The sequence below is a fragment of the Onychomys torridus genome, chromosome 1, assembly GCF_903995425.1.
Source record: "Onychomys torridus chromosome 1, mOncTor1.1, whole genome shotgun sequence".
NCBI classification, from domain to species: domain Eukaryota; kingdom Metazoa; phylum Chordata; class Mammalia; order Rodentia; family Cricetidae; genus Onychomys; species Onychomys torridus.
The window spans coordinates 124445119-124464712 of NC_050443.1; the positions used below are offsets into that span (position 1 = coordinate 124445119).

Here is a 19594-nt window from a genome sequence, read left to right on the forward strand (position 1 = left end):
TGTATTTATTGATCCAGTTATTAACCATTCACTTTCTAAAAAGTATGCTAATTGTCTTCTGTGTATGTGTTGTGCATCCATGTGCCATGGTGCATATGTGGAAGTCAGAAGACAACTTGCAGGGTAGATCTCTCCTTCTACCTTGTGGATCCCAGGGATAGAACTCAGGTCGTTAGGGCTTGATAGCAGGTACCTCTGAGCCATCTTGCTGGTCCTAACCCTTCAACATTTAGTACACTTACCCAAAATTAACTTGGTTGGACCCTACATGAGTACCACAGCCAGCTTTCTAGGTTTCATGTTATTAGAGCTGGTGTTTGTGTTGCATTTGATCTCTTCTAAGTAGTTTCCTGTGCACTAACACTCATTTAAACAGACATGACTTCTCTTCCACATACAGAAGAGTCTTTGTCCCTCATCTTCTGTCCTAAAGCTTCCAAACGGACAGATGAAAGTACAACGTTTGCTCAAGAAGGGCCCTGGGAAAAGCATGAGAAAGAGAGGTACCAGAGGAAGTGAGAAAAGTGTCAGACTCCATGACAAAGCAGGCTCTCAGTGAGCTATGTGTGGGACACACTGCCTTGTTCTAAGTGGGCTCTCAAATGCGGTCAGATCCCCATTCTCTTGTCAACCAACATATTACTAGGTCCTATTTTCACAGACATCTGCTTAGATATTCATTTCTCTAATTCTTTGGGTTTCTAAATTTTGGTGCAAAATGTAGATACATACCTGTATCCAAATTGAGATCCAAACTGGGCACCATAAACAAATTGTGTTTCTTCCAGTCAATGAAATAAGAAGTATCTCTGAAGACAGTGGTACTTGGCTGCTCCTGATCTGATATCAGAGGTAGACCCAAAGGTCCATACAGAAATATGTATAGCTGCTAAAGAAAACTGTCAAACTTTTCTTACAACTATGTACTCATATAAAACAAACTTACATACTGGCCTGGTTCACACTCCTAGGAATATACACATATGCTATACAATTGCATATTTAGCTTTTACCACAACAAAGACAGGCATGATGCACTGGAGATCTACCAGAATCCTCAGACTTACTTTTGCAGGGTATTAATGAGTGACAATTTACTGATTCATCTTAGTCAGCTGATCATAAATTAGAATGGTACTACAAGCTAAACACAATGCTAGGATCTGGAGGTATGAAGATGAGGAATTAGATTCAGCATCTGTGCTCAAGTTTTACTACATTTTAGTATGGTAGACACTTAAAACCTAGTAAACTTCAGTACGAGGTAGAGCATGCTTGGGTAGGACTGCATACAAAGGGGTATTTTCTAGAAAAGAACTGAGTGCATTTGGATTGAGGGAAACTTCCTCTCACTTTTCCAACCCTACTTTGCACTAAGACAAAGCCCTGGAAATAATCACTCTCCTCTGGATTTTTTTTTTTTCTTCTGAGACAGGGTTTCTCTGTGTAGTTTTGGAGCCTGCCCGAGATCTTGCTCTGTAGACCAGGCTGGCCTCGAACTCAGAGAAATCCACCTGCCTCTGCCTCCCGAGTGCTGAGATTAAAGGCATGCGCCACCATCCTGGCAACTTTTGCTTTCTTATGCTCATGCCCTGAATAGGGTTTCTCAATATGTATCAGCACTTGACACCTGGAGGCAGATGTTCCTTGTTGGGCAGGGGCTGTCTATATACTATAGAATAAAACGTTTTAGAAAGTCACAGAACAAAGGGAGGCTGAACTCTCAAAGTCTCCTTCACAGACCCCAGCAGGCATTAGCACAGGAAGTGAGGCCATCACACTCATTGTCCAGCATCAGAGGACCTTTGAGTTGCTTCACATATAATGTGAAGAATTTTAAAAAACAGAGTTTCTAGAGTCCACGCATATGGTTGTCTTATGATTGGGTATTTTTTCTGCATATCCCTGGCTGTCCTAGAATTCGCTCTGTAGACCAGGCTGGCCCTCAACTCAGAAACCGCCTGCCTCCACCTCTTGAATGCTGGGATTAGAGACATGCACCATCACTGCTCAGCTGGTGTTTTACTTTTTTTATTTTTTAGCTGAGGATCGAACCCAGGGCCTTGCGCTGGTGTTTTACTTTTAAAAATCATTTTCACTTTATTTGTATGGGTGTTTTGTCTGCGTGCTATTTGGCTCATGCATGCAGTGCCTGTAAAGGCCAGAAAGGGCATCAGGTCCCCTGGAACTGGAGTTACAGACAGTAGTGAACTGCTATGTGGGAGCTGGGAATTGAACCCAGGTCCTCCGGAAAAACTGCCAATGTTCTTAACCACTAAGCCATCTCTCAAGCCCTACCTTCCTTTAAGGCAGGGTTTCATGTAGCCTAGTCTAGCCTCAAAACTATGTTCATAGCCAAGGATGGCCTTGAACTTTTGATCCTGTATTCACCTCCTGAGTGCTGAGATTACAGGTATATACCACTATGCTCAGTTTATGTAGTACGGAGGTCCAAATGCAGGGCTTTGAGCATACTAGTCAAGCACCCTACCGACTGAACTATATTACTAGACCTTAACTGGACACTTAAAACCATTTACATTTAATATGAACACAGCCATGGTATTAAATCCCCTTGTTAAATGTTTTCCATTTGTTCTCTTTACTATTTTTGGACTCTATTTTGGATTGAGAATTCTATCTCAAAAAAAAAAAAAAATAAAAGAAAGAAAGAAAGAAAAAAAGGAAAGAATAAAAGCTTTTGATCAAGCAATGTCAAAAAAAAAGAAAGAAAGAGAATTCTTACTCTGTTTTGACACATTTGTCATGACTCATTGCTTTAGGCTTTAAAATTTTAACAGAAGTCAACAGTTGACATATATAGAAGAATCCAACAATACACTTCCATTTCTTCCGGATTGGCTCCATGTTATTGTTGTCAAGTAAGATTTGGAGGTGGGATATATATTTTTTATATATATATATATAAATATATATACAATATATATATATATATATATATATAAAAACATGAAATTGTCAAAGAATACTTTGTCTTTTGGTTTTTCAAGACAAGGTTTCTCTGTGTAGCACAGGCTATCCTGGAATTTACTCTGTGCTGGCCTAGAACTCACAGAGATCTGCCTGCTCCCACCTCTTTAGTGCTAGGATCAAAGGTGTACATCACCACCATCTGGCTACAAAATAAGAATTTTAAAGGATTTCATTAAGCATTTTTATAATACTGCTTGTTAGTGAATTCTTGACTCTTTTGAATGCCTGAAAAAGACTTAATCTTGAATTCACTGGTTTTTGTTTGGAGGTGGGAGGGTTCTGCGGGGAGGTTCTCACTCTGTATCCCAGGCATTTTCCAGCTTCAGGATCCCATGTTCTGGAATTATAAAAATGAGCCCTCGACGGGCATTGGTGGAGCACGCCTTTAATCCCAGCACTTGGGAGGCAGAGGCAGGCGAATCTCTGTGAGTTCGAGGCCAGCCTGGTCTACAAAGTGAGTTCCAGGAAAGGTGCAAAGCTACACAGAGAAACCCTGTCTTGAAAAACCAAAAAAAAAAAAAAAAAGCCCTCAGGACCAGTCCTTGTCTTCACTTGTGTGTTTGTGTGTGCATGTGCAGGTCAGAGGACAACTTGGCTGTCATTCTTCAGATACCATCCATCCTGTTTTGAGACAGTGTCTCCCTTGCCTCAAATTTGTCAATTAATTGAGGCTGGACAGCTCGTGAGCCCCAAGGATCCACCTATTATTCGGGAAAATTCAATGTGATGCCAGGAGATGCAGATTTCTCCATTTAGCCTAATGGGAGGGACTGTCCTGGCTTTGTGTAGGCCAGCACTGCCTGCGGAGCTCTGAATCTGTGCACTTCTCTTCAGTTTCCTTGTAAGCTCTGGCAGCCTGGCTCTCAAATCATCTCCTCTCAGATCCCCCAGACTCTAGGTGAGCATACCTGCCTGCTCCACAGCCTGGAGGTTCTCTCTGGCAGTCTGGAAAGGCAATCTAAGTTCTCTCTTTAGAACACTGTTCTACACAGCGTGTTATATAACAGCCTTATTATTTGCCTTGACAAAAGAGTGGTCATCTACTTTGGGTTGAACAATTTTTTTTCACCCATAATTTTGGGGTTCTGTTTTCTAAGGTCATTGTAGAGATCACACTGGGATTAAAATAATGGTAATGGAGAAAAGGACAGCATTTACTTTTATCATAAAAATTGGCTGATAGGAAAATAGACAGCAAAGCTTAGGTCTTTCCACATCTTAGCTGCTTATTGACGTGTCCTTTGCCTTACAGAAACTTTTCACTTTCATGAGGTCCCATTTATTAATTTCAACTTTTGTGCCTGTGCTATTAGTATTCTGTTCAGGAAGCTGTCTCCTGTGCCAATATATTCGAGATTATTTCCCCCTTTCTCTTCTGACAGGTTCAGTGTATCTGGATTTATGTTGAGGTCTTTGATCCACTTGGACTTGAGTTTTATGCAGGCTGATAAATATGGATCTATTTGCAATCTTCTACATGCCAACATCCAGTTATGCCAGCACCATTGTTGAAAATACTTTCTTTTTTCCATTGTATAATATTGGCTTCTTTGTCAAAAATCAGGTGTCCATAAGTGTTTGGATTTATGTCTGGATCTTCAATGACGTGAGAAACAAAGGGCTGACTGTAAAGCATGGTGGGAGACTGGTGAGGCACAAAGGAGGCGAGGAAAGACCCCCAATAATCAAAACTATGTGAATAACATTAAACACCTATGGTTTGCAATGATAAGTTAAAATATTATTGCCAATCAGTTCTAGTAGTGGTGATATACACCTCTAATCCCAGTACTTGAGAAGAGGCAGGTGGTCTCTGTGAGTTCAAGGCCAGCCTGTCTGCAGAGCTAGTCCACAACAGCCAGGCTACATAGAGAATCCCCGTCTAGAACACATGTAAATACTGATAATCAGAATTTCACTTGTCAAGTCACCGAAAGCCCATAATGTCTGACGGTGCCAAGCTGACTATCTGCACATGGAAGGTCACCTGGAAGCTGCACACCACCACAAAATTGAAGCCATTCATGCCTACACAACACACACACACATTTATTTTGTATGGTAGTGCAACATGATGTGGTCATCTACAAAATTCCCATTGTTACAAAAACTTAAAACTCATGATGTTTTAAGTAAGTTTCCAACTTTGTGCTGGGCCACATTCATAGCTACCCTGGGCCACATGACATTATAGTCATGGGTTGGACATTCCTGTATGAAGAGCTTCATATGGATTATAGTTCTCCACAAAGCAGGAGAAAAAAAATCAACCCATGAGATACTTTCATCTTTACTTTAAAGCTGAGGAAGCAAGAGCAAGGCTGGTTAAACCAGTTGCTTCTATCACACAGCATTGCCACCCCCATGTCCCAGTCTCAACAAGACACTATAGAACATTTTTACTCATGGGATAAACCAGGGGTGGTGGTTCACATCTATAACCCAAGCACTTGGGAGAAGGAGGCAGAAGGATTGTAGTCTAAGGGCATCCAAAGCTACTGAGTTTGAATCCGGCCTGGAATATACGAGATCCCATCTTAAAAACAAAGAAGCAAAACCACTCCTTCTCCAGGCTCTCCCACTTCAGTAATGAATACTGGTTTCCTTAAATTAAGTTCTTCAAGCGTTAACTCTTGCCTTTCTACACACGTAGTTTGAACTCAGGACTTACTAGCTCTTATTCCACTTCACTCACATGTTTGGTAGTCACGACTTTTCTCCTACAGCACTCTGAACAGGCTCTTGCCAAATCCTTCAGTGTTTCCCACCGTAGAGAATGCAGGTCACATTACTTAGTAAGGCATACAAGACCCACCACACTGGATTCCAACCATTTTTTCTGGTGTCATCTCTGCCTTTCACTATCTGTTGTATTCAGTTCTTTGGCAAATACTTCAAGCCTAGCATTCACACTGGGTTATACTTTTATACAGTCATATAGGGTTACAGATATATAACTCATATATAAATACTTGCCTAAAATTAGAATTAAAAACTCATCTTCAAAGGCAATTGGGTAGAACCTGTCCAAAGGATATGGAAACTGAAGCAATCCTGTTCAGTTGGCTGGAGAAGCTCTTGGGGCTGGGGCACAGAGCTGCAACCGGAGTCAGTGTCAGTTTGCCCACTGACGCCGCGTTGGCCGTGCCGTCAGGGATGGACAGCACTGCTGGATGTCCGAGCACAGGGTGGATTCTGCTGCAGTGTGACCCACTGGGACTCAATTTTGGCTTACTATTAAAAAACATATGAGACAAATTTGACTTTTTCTTCAAGAAATTATTTAATGGGCATTTAAAATTCCTTAACTGCTCAGTATACACATAGCCATACGCCCTACCACATTATCTTATCTGTAGAAGATCAGAAAAAAATGGCATTCCAAAGACTACATCATGGCTCCTGCTTTTGTTGTCTCTCATGATAGTTTCTTTGTCTCAAATTGTATTCTCTCCATTGCAATTATACTCTATGGTTCTAAGCATATATTTCCAAAACCATTCAAAGATCAGTATTGTGTGTGATGACTATGAGCAAATGGCCTAAAACTGGCCCATGACCCTTCAGAGGCTGCCTCTGGGCACACTACACGTTCCTCTGTGTAGGTCAGAGGTTGCTGTCAGGTAAGAACAGCGAGAAGAATTAGTCTCTCATCCTCTCCAACAAAGAAGGTGGTTGATTTGCTCCCCCACACGCACACAGGTCTCTTCTAAACAAAAGATGAGAGGAGGGGGATTGGAGGGAGGAGAAAGGGAGAGAAGAGGAAAGGAAAAGGCAAGGAGACCATTTCCAGCTTCTACCTCACATAATGCTGAAAGTCCACAGCAAGAGTGATGCCATTGGACAGTCTCAAAGTCGGCTCGTTCTCTACCCTGCAAAACAAAATGAGGTCACCTCTCCACTCAGTCTCTAGTTGGCTCATGACTACTACCACCCCGAGATCACTGGAACTCAGCAACCAAAGACCAAAAGGAAAACCACACTTTCAAGCTCATTCCCCTCAGTGAAAGGGAGAAACATGTAAGGTTAGGAGAAACATATTTGCTTGTTAAAAGCTAGTATAGAGGCTGGAGAGATAGCTCAGTGGTTAAGAGCACTGACTGCTCTTCCAGAGGTCCTGAGGTCCTGAGTTCAATTCCCAGCTACCACATGGTGGCTCACCCTCTTCTGGCCTGAAGACATACATGCAGGCAGAACACTGTATACATAACAAATCTTTAAAAAAAAAAAAAAAAAAAAAAGCTAGTATAGAATAAGAAAATGTGAGGGTTTCAGGATTAGTTTCAAAGAGATTTTGGACTAAGAAATCAAACTGTAAACCTGTTGTAAACACAGGGTAATCATGCTTAAAAATCATTTAGAGCCATAAAATCATTTACAGACCCAAAGATCTCTGCAGAATGGATCCCATTCACCGTTAAACTGAAATTAAACTTGAGCTGCAAAACAACAAATGAAGGATAAGATTTCATACTAGTCAGGACAGCGATTTAAAAAAAAGTCCACACACCCAACCTGCAGGACCAAAATAGGCCTCAGTGGAGTGCAGGGATCTCAGGGAACCACCAGAAAAGGATTGAAAACCTCTCCTCCCCCACAGGCCAGAACCCACCAACACTGAAGCTTCGGAGACCAAAGCCCCTCCCACTGGCCCCCACAGCACCACACAGAACCTGAGAGTCAAAGGGAATCTGAGAACTTCATTTACCACTCAGCACAGTTATGCAAGCAATTCACTCCACAGACGCGTACTTCTTACTTTCTGTTATTTCTCACACCTGCATGTATGTCTTGGGATGCTTTTGCTTTTGTTTGTATTGGTCAATTTGGTTTTGGACTGTTCATGCGTCTCCCTCGGCTTACCCCCAGGCATGCGTTACGATGCTCTTCACCTGCACCTCCTCTTATGTCCCTCTCAACTCTCTTCCTCTCACCCTTATCTTCTCATTGCACATCTTAGCTGCAATCTCCCAGATCTACAACCCCAACTCCCCTCCAGCTTCTTCACCTACATCAGTTATTTCAAGGTCTCATCCTTAATTCTGATCCCTTCCCACTCTCCTTTTCTCCTACTTCTAATCTTTTGAAAATTGACTTTAAAGTTTGTAATGATTTTTATATATCCATACTGGTGCAGTGACACCAGAGGCCAGACAGGGTGTCAGATCCCCAGGGGCTGGTTACAGGTAGTTATGAGCCACTTGATATGAATGCTGGGAACTGAACTCAGGTCCTCTTGTAAAAGTTCATACTGCTCACCGTTTTACAAAAGATTAGAAGTGGGAGAGAAAACAATGTGTGCTTAACCACGGAGCAATCTCTCTTGCTCCCAAATCATCATTTCCTGACGAAAATCTCAGTAGAATCCATACTATTCTTGGTTGTTTATCTCTAGCAATTATGGAGTAAGGGGCCACTGTTGTTAACTGGCTAGAATGGCATTTGCACAGCAGTATAAAGCTGTGGTTGCTCTTCCAGTTAATATCCAAGAATATAGACTCATGCCAGGCACCCCTGAGCTACTGGACTAGGTACTAATCTCTGAAGTACATATTGAACTCTATCACATCCAAATCCTGCTTGAAGCAATATAGCTGATTTTAAAAAAAAAGCAATGAAATAACACCAGATGATAAATCCCAGACAGAATGACTATAAGTGCTCAAAGACACAGAGGGATGAAATAAGAACAGCAATGGATGACATAAAAGAGGGATTCCACAAAAAGAAACACTGAAGGAAAACAAGCTGACACTGGATAGAAAAAATCATAGCAAGTCAAATAAAAGAACTCTGGGAAGTCTCTGCAACATAATGGGTCATGGAGAGACAAAGTGGAAGAACTGGAACAATTAATTCAACAAGGACAGAGGTAAAAGGAGAAGAAAATACCATCAAATAGCCAGCCAGCCAGCCAGACAGAAACACACACACACGCACGCACGCACACACGCACGCACGCATGCACACATAAACCACACCAGAGTAACAGTTAAGCAAGAGAAGAATAGGAAAAACAAATACTACAAAATCAATGAAATGGCAAGAATCAATACATACTTCTCATTAATAACTCTGAATATTAATGACTTTAATTCCCCCCCAAAGGAAAAGACTAGTAGATTGGGCCAAATCTAGGAACCATTTATTTGTTGGCTCTAAAAACTTCACCTCAAAAGACAGATACTGCACCCTTAAATTGAAGGACAGAAAAAGGTGTTCCAAGTAAATGGACTTAGGAAACAAACAGGTGTTGCTGCTATAACATCTGACTAAACAGACTTCAAACAAAAATTAGAGAGAAAGCCGGGTGGTGGTGGCACACACCTTTAATCCCAGTACCCAGGAAGCAGAGGCAGGCGGATCTCTGTGAGTTCAAGGCCAGCCTGAGCTACAGAATGAGTTCCAGGAAAGGCACAAAAGCTACACAGAGAAACTGTCTTAAAAAAAAACAAAAAACAAACAAATAACTAGTGAGAAAAGACACATGAAGCCACTGATTAAGGAAAAAAATATGTCAGGAGATTATAACAATTTAAACTTGTATGCTCCAAATACAGATGCACAGGATTTCATACAACAAATGTAACTAGATGTAAAGTCACAGATTAACTCCAGCACAATAGTGGTGGGTACAAATGACATCATAGACAACAAACTTAACAGAAATCTACAGGATATTCAATACTCAAAATTGCAAGATACAGAGCAGCCTATGGCCCTTTCTCTGAAATACAATATAGGTTAGGATACAAAGTCTTAACAAATACAGGAAAACTGAACTAATTCCCTATGTTCTATCTGATCACAATGGACTAACACTTCACACCTACAAGAAAAACCTAGAAATACAGACTCATGAAGAGCGGACAACACACTACTGAATGATGAATGGCCCTTGAAGAAATCAAGAAGGAAATCAAGACATTCCTAGAGACAAATAGAAATGAACACAACATATTGAGATGTGTGGGACTATAGTCCTAAGAGAGAAGTTCAAAGCTTCAAGTGACTCCATTAAGAAATCAGAGCGGGGGTTGGGGATTTAGCTCAGTGGTAGAGCGCTTGCCTAGCAAGCGCAAGGCCCTGGGTTTGGTCCTCAGCTCTGACAAAAACAAAAACAAACAAACAAAAACCAGAGCAATCTCAAGTGACTTAACAAATGCCTTACAGATCCAGAGGAAGAATAAGCCCCACTTATGATCAGGGTAGACGTTAATTACATTAAAACAAAAAAATCCTTACAGTTGGGTCTTTGAGAAGATACATAAAAGATAAATTAGATATAAAACTTTAGACTCAAGGGCTGGGCAGTAGTGGCTCACACCTTTAATCCCAGCACTCAGGAGGCAGAGGCAGGTGGATCTCTATGAGTTCATGGCCAGCCTGGTCTACAGAGTGAGTTCCAGGAGAGCCAGGGCTACATGGTGAGATCCTGTTTCAAAAAAACAAAAACAAACAAACAAACAAAAAACCAATCAAACAAAGGAAAAGCAAAATAAAAAAAAAAAACTTTAGACTCACAAAAATAGGATAGAATATTTTATTTAAATTTGCCAAATAACAAATAGAATAGATATTGTAACTATAATTCTTGCTTGATAATGTTTTGTTATATGTAATTTTACTATGTTAAAATGAAAGACATTTAAGGAATTGCTCAACATCCCTAGTTATCCGGGAAATGCAAATCAAAACGACTCTGAGATACCACCTTACACCTGTCAGAATGGCTAAGATCAAAAACACAGAAGACAGTTTATGCTGGAGAGGATGTGGAGCAAAGGGAACTCTCCTCCACTGTTGGTGGGAATACAAGCTTGTACAGCCACTTTGGAAAACAATATGGCGCTTCCTTAAAAAATTGGGAATCCAACTCCCCCGAGACCCAGCTGTAGCACTCTTGGACATATACCCAAGGAATGCTCAATCATACCACAAGGGAATCTGCTCAGCTATGTTCCTATCAGCATTGTTTGTAATAGCGAGAACCTGGAAACAACCTAGATGCCCTTCAACTGAAGAATGGATAGAGAAAATATGGTACATATACACAATGGAGTACTACTCAGCAGAGAAAAACAATGACATCATGATGTTTGCAGGCAATTGGATGGATCTAGAAAAAATCATCCTGAGTGAGGCAACCCAGACTCAGAAGGACAAACATGGTATGTACTCACTCATAGGAGGATACTAGATGTAAAACAAAGATGACTAGACTCCTACACAACTCCAGGGAGGCTACCTAGAAAACGGGACCCTAGAAAAGACCCAGGGATCACCCAGTGATAGAGAAATGGATGAGATCTACATGAACAACCTGAACAACAGTGGAAGTAATGAAGGGCAAGATTTGAGAGAAAGAAAGCTTAGGGGAGCAGGAGATCCCAGCTGGATCAAGAACAGAAAGGGAGAACGAGGAATAACAGACCATGATAAATGAAGACCACATGAGAACAGGAATAGGCAGAGTGCTGGAGAGGTCCCCAGAAATCCAAAATGATACATCCTCTGTAGACTGCTGGCAATGGTCGAGAGAAAGCCTGATCTGACCTAGTCTGGTGATCAGATGACTAAACACCCTAACAGTCGTGCTGGAACTCTCATCCAATAACTGGTGGAAGTGGATGCAGAGATCCTCAGCCAGGCCCCAGGTGGAGCTCCAGGTGTCCAACTGGTGAGAAAGAGGAGGGACTGCAAGAGCGTGAATTGTTGAGACCAAGATTGCAAAAAGCACAGGGACAAATAGTCAATCAAATGGAAGCACATGAATTATGAACCAACAGCTGTGGAGCCCCCAGCTGGATCAGGCCCTCTGGATAAGTGAGACAATTGAATAGCTTGATCTGCCTGGGAGGCATCCAGGTTGTGGGACCAGGACCTGTCCTTAGTGCATGAGCTGGCTGTTTGGAACCTAGGGCTTACACAGGGACACATGCTCAGCCTAGAAGGAGGGGACTGGACCTGCCTGTACTGAATCCACCAGGTTTAAATGAATCCCCAGGGGAGTCTTGGCCCTGGAGGAGATGGGAAGGTAGGGGAGGGGATGGGGGGAAGGTGGGGGTGGGGGCGGGACGGGGGAGGACAGGGGAACCCATGGCTGATGTGTAAAATTAAAACATAGTAATAATAATAATAATAATAATAATAATAATAATAAATGAAAATCTTCCTTTTTGATTAGACAGAAAAGGGGGAAGTGCTGTGGGATGGTCTTTCTGTATGCTGTGAATATGTGTTGCTACCATTGGTTAATAAAGAAGCTACTCTGGCCTATGGCAGGGCAGGTTATAGCCAGGCAGGAAATCCAAGCAGAGATATAGGGAGAAGAAAGTAAGTAAGGGAAGACACTGTGGGCTGCTGGGAGAGCAAGATGTAATGGAACACAGGTAAAGCCACGAGACACATGGAAATATATAAATAGAAATGGGTTAATTTAAGATAAAAGAGCTAGTTAGCAATAGCCTGAGCCATAGACCAAACAATTTGTAATTAATATAAGCCTCTGTGTGTTTATTTGGGACTGAGTGGCTACAGGACACAGGAAAACTCCTGGCAACAGAGAAGATTCAAATGAATAAAACTAGAGATAAAAAAGGAACTATTACAACAGATGCCTACGCAATTTAGAGAATCATTAGGTCTTATATTTTAAAAAATGTATGTTCTTCTAAACTAGAAAACCTAAAGCTCATGATCTACCAAAATTAAACCAAGGTGAGCCTTGCATGGGGGTGCATATCTTTGATTCCATATTCAGGAGGCAGAGGCAGGCAGACTTTTGAGGTATGGCCAGCCTGGCCTACATCACAAGATCTACACCAGTCAGGGCTCATCAGTGAGGTTCTTGTTTTAAAGAAACTATAGATAAATTGATTCTATTTAAAGAATGAACAACTTCACCTTGTGATGAACTATGATGATTTTTCGTAAAAAATGCTTTATAACCAGACAGTCTGTCACCAAACGTCGAGGACTTTCATGAGCCTGTAACAAGTAAACACAGTCTGTAACTCCATATATATAAACCCAACAGCACAAATAAGTTAAATAGGTATTTCTTCCTATAAAAGTAAATATTCAGGATATCCCAGCCCACAACTCCAATGGAAGCCCTTGCTCCACCAAGGCCAAGCTGGCAACCAGAACCCCAGGTAAATGCCCTCCCCCAATTCTCTTGGTGCCTGCCCAACCCCCCCCCAATCAGCCCTCCCCTCCTTGTTACCACATCCTGACCCCCAGAGGACACTCGGCTGGACTAAAGGATACACCAGCTGCCAGAACTTTAGCCCCCAATTCAGGTGGAAACTCCCTGCTTGACCAGAGGCCACCCCAGCCATCAGAAGTCCAGTCTCCAGCTAGGGTGGAGACTGACCTACTCAACCCCAGGACACTCCAGCCAGAAGACCAGAACGGAAACAGATACCAAGGGAAGAAAACAGCCATCCAACAAAGGCAAACTTGGAAATTGGCACCTAGACCTATAATCACCTCAAATCAAGATGCCTAGATGCCAGTGTAAGAATACAATTGACAACAGCTGGGGCAATATGTCACCACCAGAGCCTAGCTATCCTACTACAGCAAGCCTGCATATTCCAACACAGCTGAAATGTAAGAAAACAACCTTAAAACTAACTTTATGAAGATGATAAAGGAGGAAATTAATAAGTCCCCCCCCCCTATTTTTGCCAGAGCTGAGGACCAAACCCAGGGCCTTGCACTTGCTAGGCAAGTGCTCTACCACTGAGCTAAATCCCCAACCCCAGTAAATACCTTTAAACATCGAGGAAAAGACTGAAATTTGGATAAAATGAATAAATTCCTTCAAGAAAGCCAAGAAAAAACAAACAGTTGAAGGAAATGAATAAAACTGTTTAAGCCCTGAAACTGGAAACAGAAGCAATAAAGAAAACACAAACAGGGAATTCTGGAAATGGAAAATCCAGGTAAGTGAACAGGAACTGCAGACAGCATCACCACAGCAAACATCACCAATACAAGAGTTGGAAGAGAGAATCTCAGGCATTGAAGATACCATAGAAAAAATAGATACATCGGTCCAAGAAAATGTTAAATCTAAAAAATTCCTGACCTAAAACATCCAGGAAATCTGGGACACTATGAAAAGACTAAACCTAAGAATAGTAGGAATAGAAGGAGAAGAATCCCAGCTCAAAGGCCCAGAAAATATTTTTACAAAATCATATAAGAAAATTTTCCTAACCTGAAGAAGGACATGCCTATAAAGGTATAAGAACCATACAGAACACAAAAAAATTGGACCAGAATAGAAAGGCCTCTCATTGCATACTAATCAAAACTCTAAACATTCAGAACAAAGAAAGAGTATTAAAAGCTGCAAGGGGAAAAGGCAAAGTAACATATAAAGGCAGAGCTCTTAGTATTATCCTGACTTCTCAATGGAGACTCTAAGAGCTAGAAGGGCCAAGACAGATGTCCCGCAGACTCCAGGAGACCACAGATGCCAGCCCAGAATACTATACCCAGAAAAATTTCCAATTACCATGTATGGAGGAAATAATACATTCCATGATAAAGTCAAATTTAAACAATATCTATCCACAAATCCAGCCCTACAGAAGGTACTAGAAGGAAAACTCAGACTCAAGGAGGTTAACTACACACATTAAAACACAGGAAATAATCTCACATTAGCAATATCAAAAGAAGGGAAGCACGCGTGCACATGCATGTACACACACACACACACACACACACACACCACCACCACCACCACCACCACCACCATCAACAACAACAAAATAACAGAAATTAACAAACATCATTGGTCATTGATATCTCTCAGTATCAATGGACTCAATTCCCCAATAAAAAAAGACACTGACTAACTGAACAGATGTGAAAACAGGATCCATCCTTCATACAAGAAACACACTTCAACATCAAAGATGGACATTACCTCAGAGTAAAGGGTTAGAGAAAGATTTTCAAAGCAAATGGAAGCAAGTTGGTGTGGCCATTCTAATACCTAACAAAATAGACTTCAAACCAAAAATAATAAAAATAGATGGGGAAGGTAAAATCTACCAAAATGTTCTTTCAATTCTTAATATCTATGCCCCAAATGCAAGGGCACCCACATTTGTAAAAGAAACACTATTAAAGTTTAAATCACACTTAGACCCTCACACATGGATAGTGAGAGACTTCATTATCCAACTCTCATCAATGGACAGGTCATCCAGACAAAAACTAAACAGAGAAATAATGGAACTAACGTTATGAACCAAATGGGCCTATCAGAATCTATAGAACATTCCACCCAGACACAAAAGAACACACCTTCTTCTCAGCACCTCATGGAACATTCTCCAAAATTGATCACACACTTGTTAACAAAGCAAGTCTCAACAGATACAAGAAAATTGAAATAATCCCTGCATCCTAATAGACCACCATGGATTAAAGCTGGATTTCAACAACAACAGAAACAACAGAAAGTCTACAAACTCATGGAAACTGAACAAATCTCTACTGAATGACTACTGGGTCAAGGCAGAAAGAAAGAAAGAAATTAAAGTCTTCCTAGAAATCAACGCACAACACACCCAAATTTATGGGACACAATGAAAGCAGTGCTAAGAGGAAAAGTTCATAGCACTAAGTGCCTACATAAAGAAATTGGAGAAATCTCACACTAGCAATTTAACAAACCCTTATCCAAACTAGCTAAAAGACTCAGAGAGGATATCCAAATTAACAAAATCAGAACCTAAAAGGCGGACATAACAACAGACACTGAGGAAATTCAAAGAATCATTACATCATATTTAAAAACATGTTCTCTGGGAGGTGAGGGAAGGGACTGGGATAGGTTGAGGGAGGAAATCTGCAGTTGGGATGTAATGTATGAGAGAAGAATAAAAGGTTTTTTTTGTTTGTTTGTTTTGTTTTTTAAGGGAAAAAAGGCCTGGAGAGATGGCTCAGAGGTTAAGAGCACTCACTGGCTGCTCTTTCTGAGGTCCTGAGTTAAATTCCCAGAACCCACATGGTGGCTCACAACCATCAGTAATGAGATCTAGTGCCCTCTTCTGGCCTGCAGGCATACATGCAGACAGATCACTGTATACACAATGAATAAATAAATCTTAAAAAAAAAGAAGGGAAAAACAAAACTGAAAACCTGTATTTCACAAAATGGTAAAATCTAAAAGAAATGAATAATTTTCTCAATAGATATTACTTACCAAAGTTAAATCAAGATCATATAAACAATTTAAACAGACCTGTAACCCCTAAAGAAATAGCAGTCATTAAAATTCTCCTAACCAAAAAAAAACAAAAACAAAAACAAAAACAAAAACAAAAACAAAAAAACCAGTGCCAGACAGTTTTAGTGCATAATTCTACCAAACTTCAAAGCAGAGCAAATGCCAATACTTCTCAAATTGTTACACAAAATAGAAACAGAAGGAACATTGTTAAATTCATTTTATCAGGCCGCAGTCACCCTAATACCCAAACCACACAAAGATTCAACAAAGAATGAGGATTATAGAGCAATTTCCCTCATGAACATAGATGTAAAAAAAACAAAAACAAAAACAAAAACAACAACAATAAAAAAAAAAACCTCACTGGGGATGATGGTGGCGCACGCCTTTAGTCCCAGCACCCGGGAGGCAGAGGCAGGTAGATCTCTGTGAGTTCCAGGCCAGCCTGGGCTACGGAGTGAGTTCCAGAAACCCTGTCTCAAAAAACCAAAAAAAAAAAAAACAAAACAAAAAGAAAGAAAGAAAGAAAGAAAAGAAAAAACCCAATGCTCAATAAAATACTTGCAAATAAAATCCAAAAACATATCAAAAAGATCATCCACAATAATCAAGTAGGCTTTATCCCAGAGATCCAGGAATGGTTCAACATATGACAATCAATCACTGTAATCCACCATATAAACAAACTTAAAGAAAAAAAAATCATATAATTATCTCATTAGACACTGAAAAAGCCTTTGACAAAATCCAACACCTCTTCATGATAAAAGTCTTGGGGAGATTAGAGATATAAGGACATACCTAAACATAGTAAAGGCCATTTACAGCAAGATGACAACCAACATCAAAAAACAAAAACAAAAAACAGAAACTCAAAGCAATTCCACTAAAATCAAGGACCAGACGAGGCTGTCCACTCTCTCCATATATATTCAATATAGTAATTGAAGTTCTAGCTGAAGCAGTAAGACAACTGAAGGAGATCAAGGGGATACAAATTGGAAAGGAAGAAATCAAAGTATTGTTATTTGCAGATGATATGATAGTATACATAAGTGTGGTGGTTTGAATAAATACGGCCCCCATAGACTTATGTGTTTGAATGCTTGGCCCATAAGAAATGGCACTATTAGGAGGTATGGCCTTATTGGAGTAGGTGTGGTCTTGTTGGAAGAAGTGTGTCACTATGAAAGTGGGCTTTGAGTTCTCATATATGCTCAAGCCACACCCAGTGTGAGCATTCACTTCCTGTTGCCTGCAGATCAAGATGTAGAACTCTCAGCTACCTCTCCAGCATCATGTCTACTTGCATGCTGCCTTGCTTCCCACCATGAAAATAATGGACTAAACCTCTGAGAGTGTAAGCCAGTCTCAAAAGTTTTCCTTCATTCGAGTTGCCATGGTCATGATGTCTCTTCATAGCACTAGAAAACCAAAGACATTAAGTGACCCCAAAAATTCTACCAGGGAACTCCTGCAGCTGACAAACAGCTATAGTGAAGTGGCTGGATACAAGATTAACTAAAAATCACAGCCTGGCTGTGGTGGCGCACGCCTTTAATCTCAGCACTCGGGAGGCAGAGCCAGGAGGATCTCTGTGAGTTTGAGGCCTGCCTGGTCTACAGAGCGAGATCCAGGACAGGCACCAAAACTACAGAGAAACCCTGTCTTGAAAAACCAAAAAAAAAAAAAAGAAAGAAAGAAAAAAATCAGTAGCCTTTCTATATACAGATGACAAAAGAACCAAGAAATCAGGGAAACAACATCCTTCACAATAACCACAAATAATATAAAATATCTTGGGGTAACTCTAACTAAGCAAGTGAAAGACTTGTATGATAAAAACTTCAAGTCCTTGGAGAAAGAAACTGAAAAAGGTATCAGAAGATGGAAAGATCTCCGATGCTCATAGATCAGAAGGATTAACTATAGTAAAACGGTCATCCTACCAAAAGCAATCTACAGGTTGAACACAATCCCCATCAAAATTCCAACCCAATTCTATACAGACCTTGAAAGAACAATACTCAACTTCATATGAAAACAAACAAACAAACCAGGATAGCTGGTTTTTGGTTTTTCGAGACAGGGTTTCTCTGTGTAGCTTTGTGCCTTTATCCCAGTTTTTAATTGGTTTATTTGTTTGTTTTTTTAAATATCTAGTTCCTTGAGTTCTTTATAGCTGTACAATAAAAGAACTTCCATAAGTATCACCATCCCTGATTTCAAGCTGCACTACAGAGCTATAATAATAAAAAACTGTGGGTCTGGAGAGATGGCTTAGTGATTAGGAGCACTGACTGCTCTTCCAGAGGACCCGGGTTCAATTCCCAGCACGCACATGGCAGCTCACAACTGTCTGTAACTCCAGTCTCAGGGGATCCGACAAAAAAAGTCATAAAACCGCATAGTATTAGCATACAGACAGACAGGTTGATCAATGAAATTAAATCAAAGACCCAGATGTAAAGCCACACACCCATGGACACCTAATTTTTGATAAAGAAGCCAGAAATATACAGTGGTAAAAAGAAACATCTTTAGCAAATGGTGCTGGTCTAACTGGATGTCAGCATGTAGAAGAATGCAAATAGATCCATATCTATCACCCTGAACAAAACTCAAGTCCTAGTGAAAGACCTCAACATAAAACCAGATACACTGAACCTAATAGAAGAAAAAGTCGGGAATAACCTTGAACACATTGGCACAGGAGATAACTTCCTGAACAAAACACCAATTGTGTGGGCATTAAGATCAACAATTATAAATGGGACCTCACAAAACTGAAAAGCTTCTGTAAAGCAAAGGACACCAGCAATAGGACAAAATGGTAAAAGATTTTTACCAACTCCATATCTGGCAGAGGGCTAATATCCAAAATACATAAAGAACTCAACAAACTAGATATAAAAAAAACCAAATAAACCAATTAAAAACTGGGGTACAGGCACAAAGCTACACAGAGAAACCCTGTCTCAAACAAACACACAAAAAAACAAAACAAAACCCTGGGGTACAAATCTAAACAGAATTCCCAATAGAGGAATCTCAAATGGATGAGAAACTCTTAAAGAAATGTTCAATTTTCTTAGCCATCAGGGAAATGAAATCAAAACTACTTTGAGATTCCATCTTACACCTGTCAGAATGGCTAAGATCAAAAACACAAGTGTCAGCTCATGCTGGAGAGGATGTAGATCAAGGGGAACACCCCTCCATTGCTGGTGGGAGTGCAAACTTGTACAGCCACTATGGAAATTAATATGATGGTTCCTTAGAAAATTGGGAATGGATCTAACTCAAGACCCAGATCTACTACCCCTGGGCATATAGGA

At 40.6% G+C, this 19594-nt stretch overlaps 1 protein-coding gene across 1 annotated transcript in view; it reads right to left on the reverse strand.

Moving 5' to 3' along the window:
• Window positions 1-19594, reverse strand: part of C1H11orf80 (chromosome 1 C11orf80 homolog) — an 88501-nt gene that overhangs the window by 26012 nt on the left and 42895 nt on the right. The window contains 5 exon segments of the mRNA XM_036204200.1: window positions 733-880; window positions 6033-6228; window positions 6795-6866; window positions 7378-7433; window positions 12901-12984. Coding sequence (XP_036060093.1) covers window positions 733-880; window positions 6033-6228; window positions 6795-6866; window positions 7378-7433; window positions 12901-12984 — 556 coding nt within the window.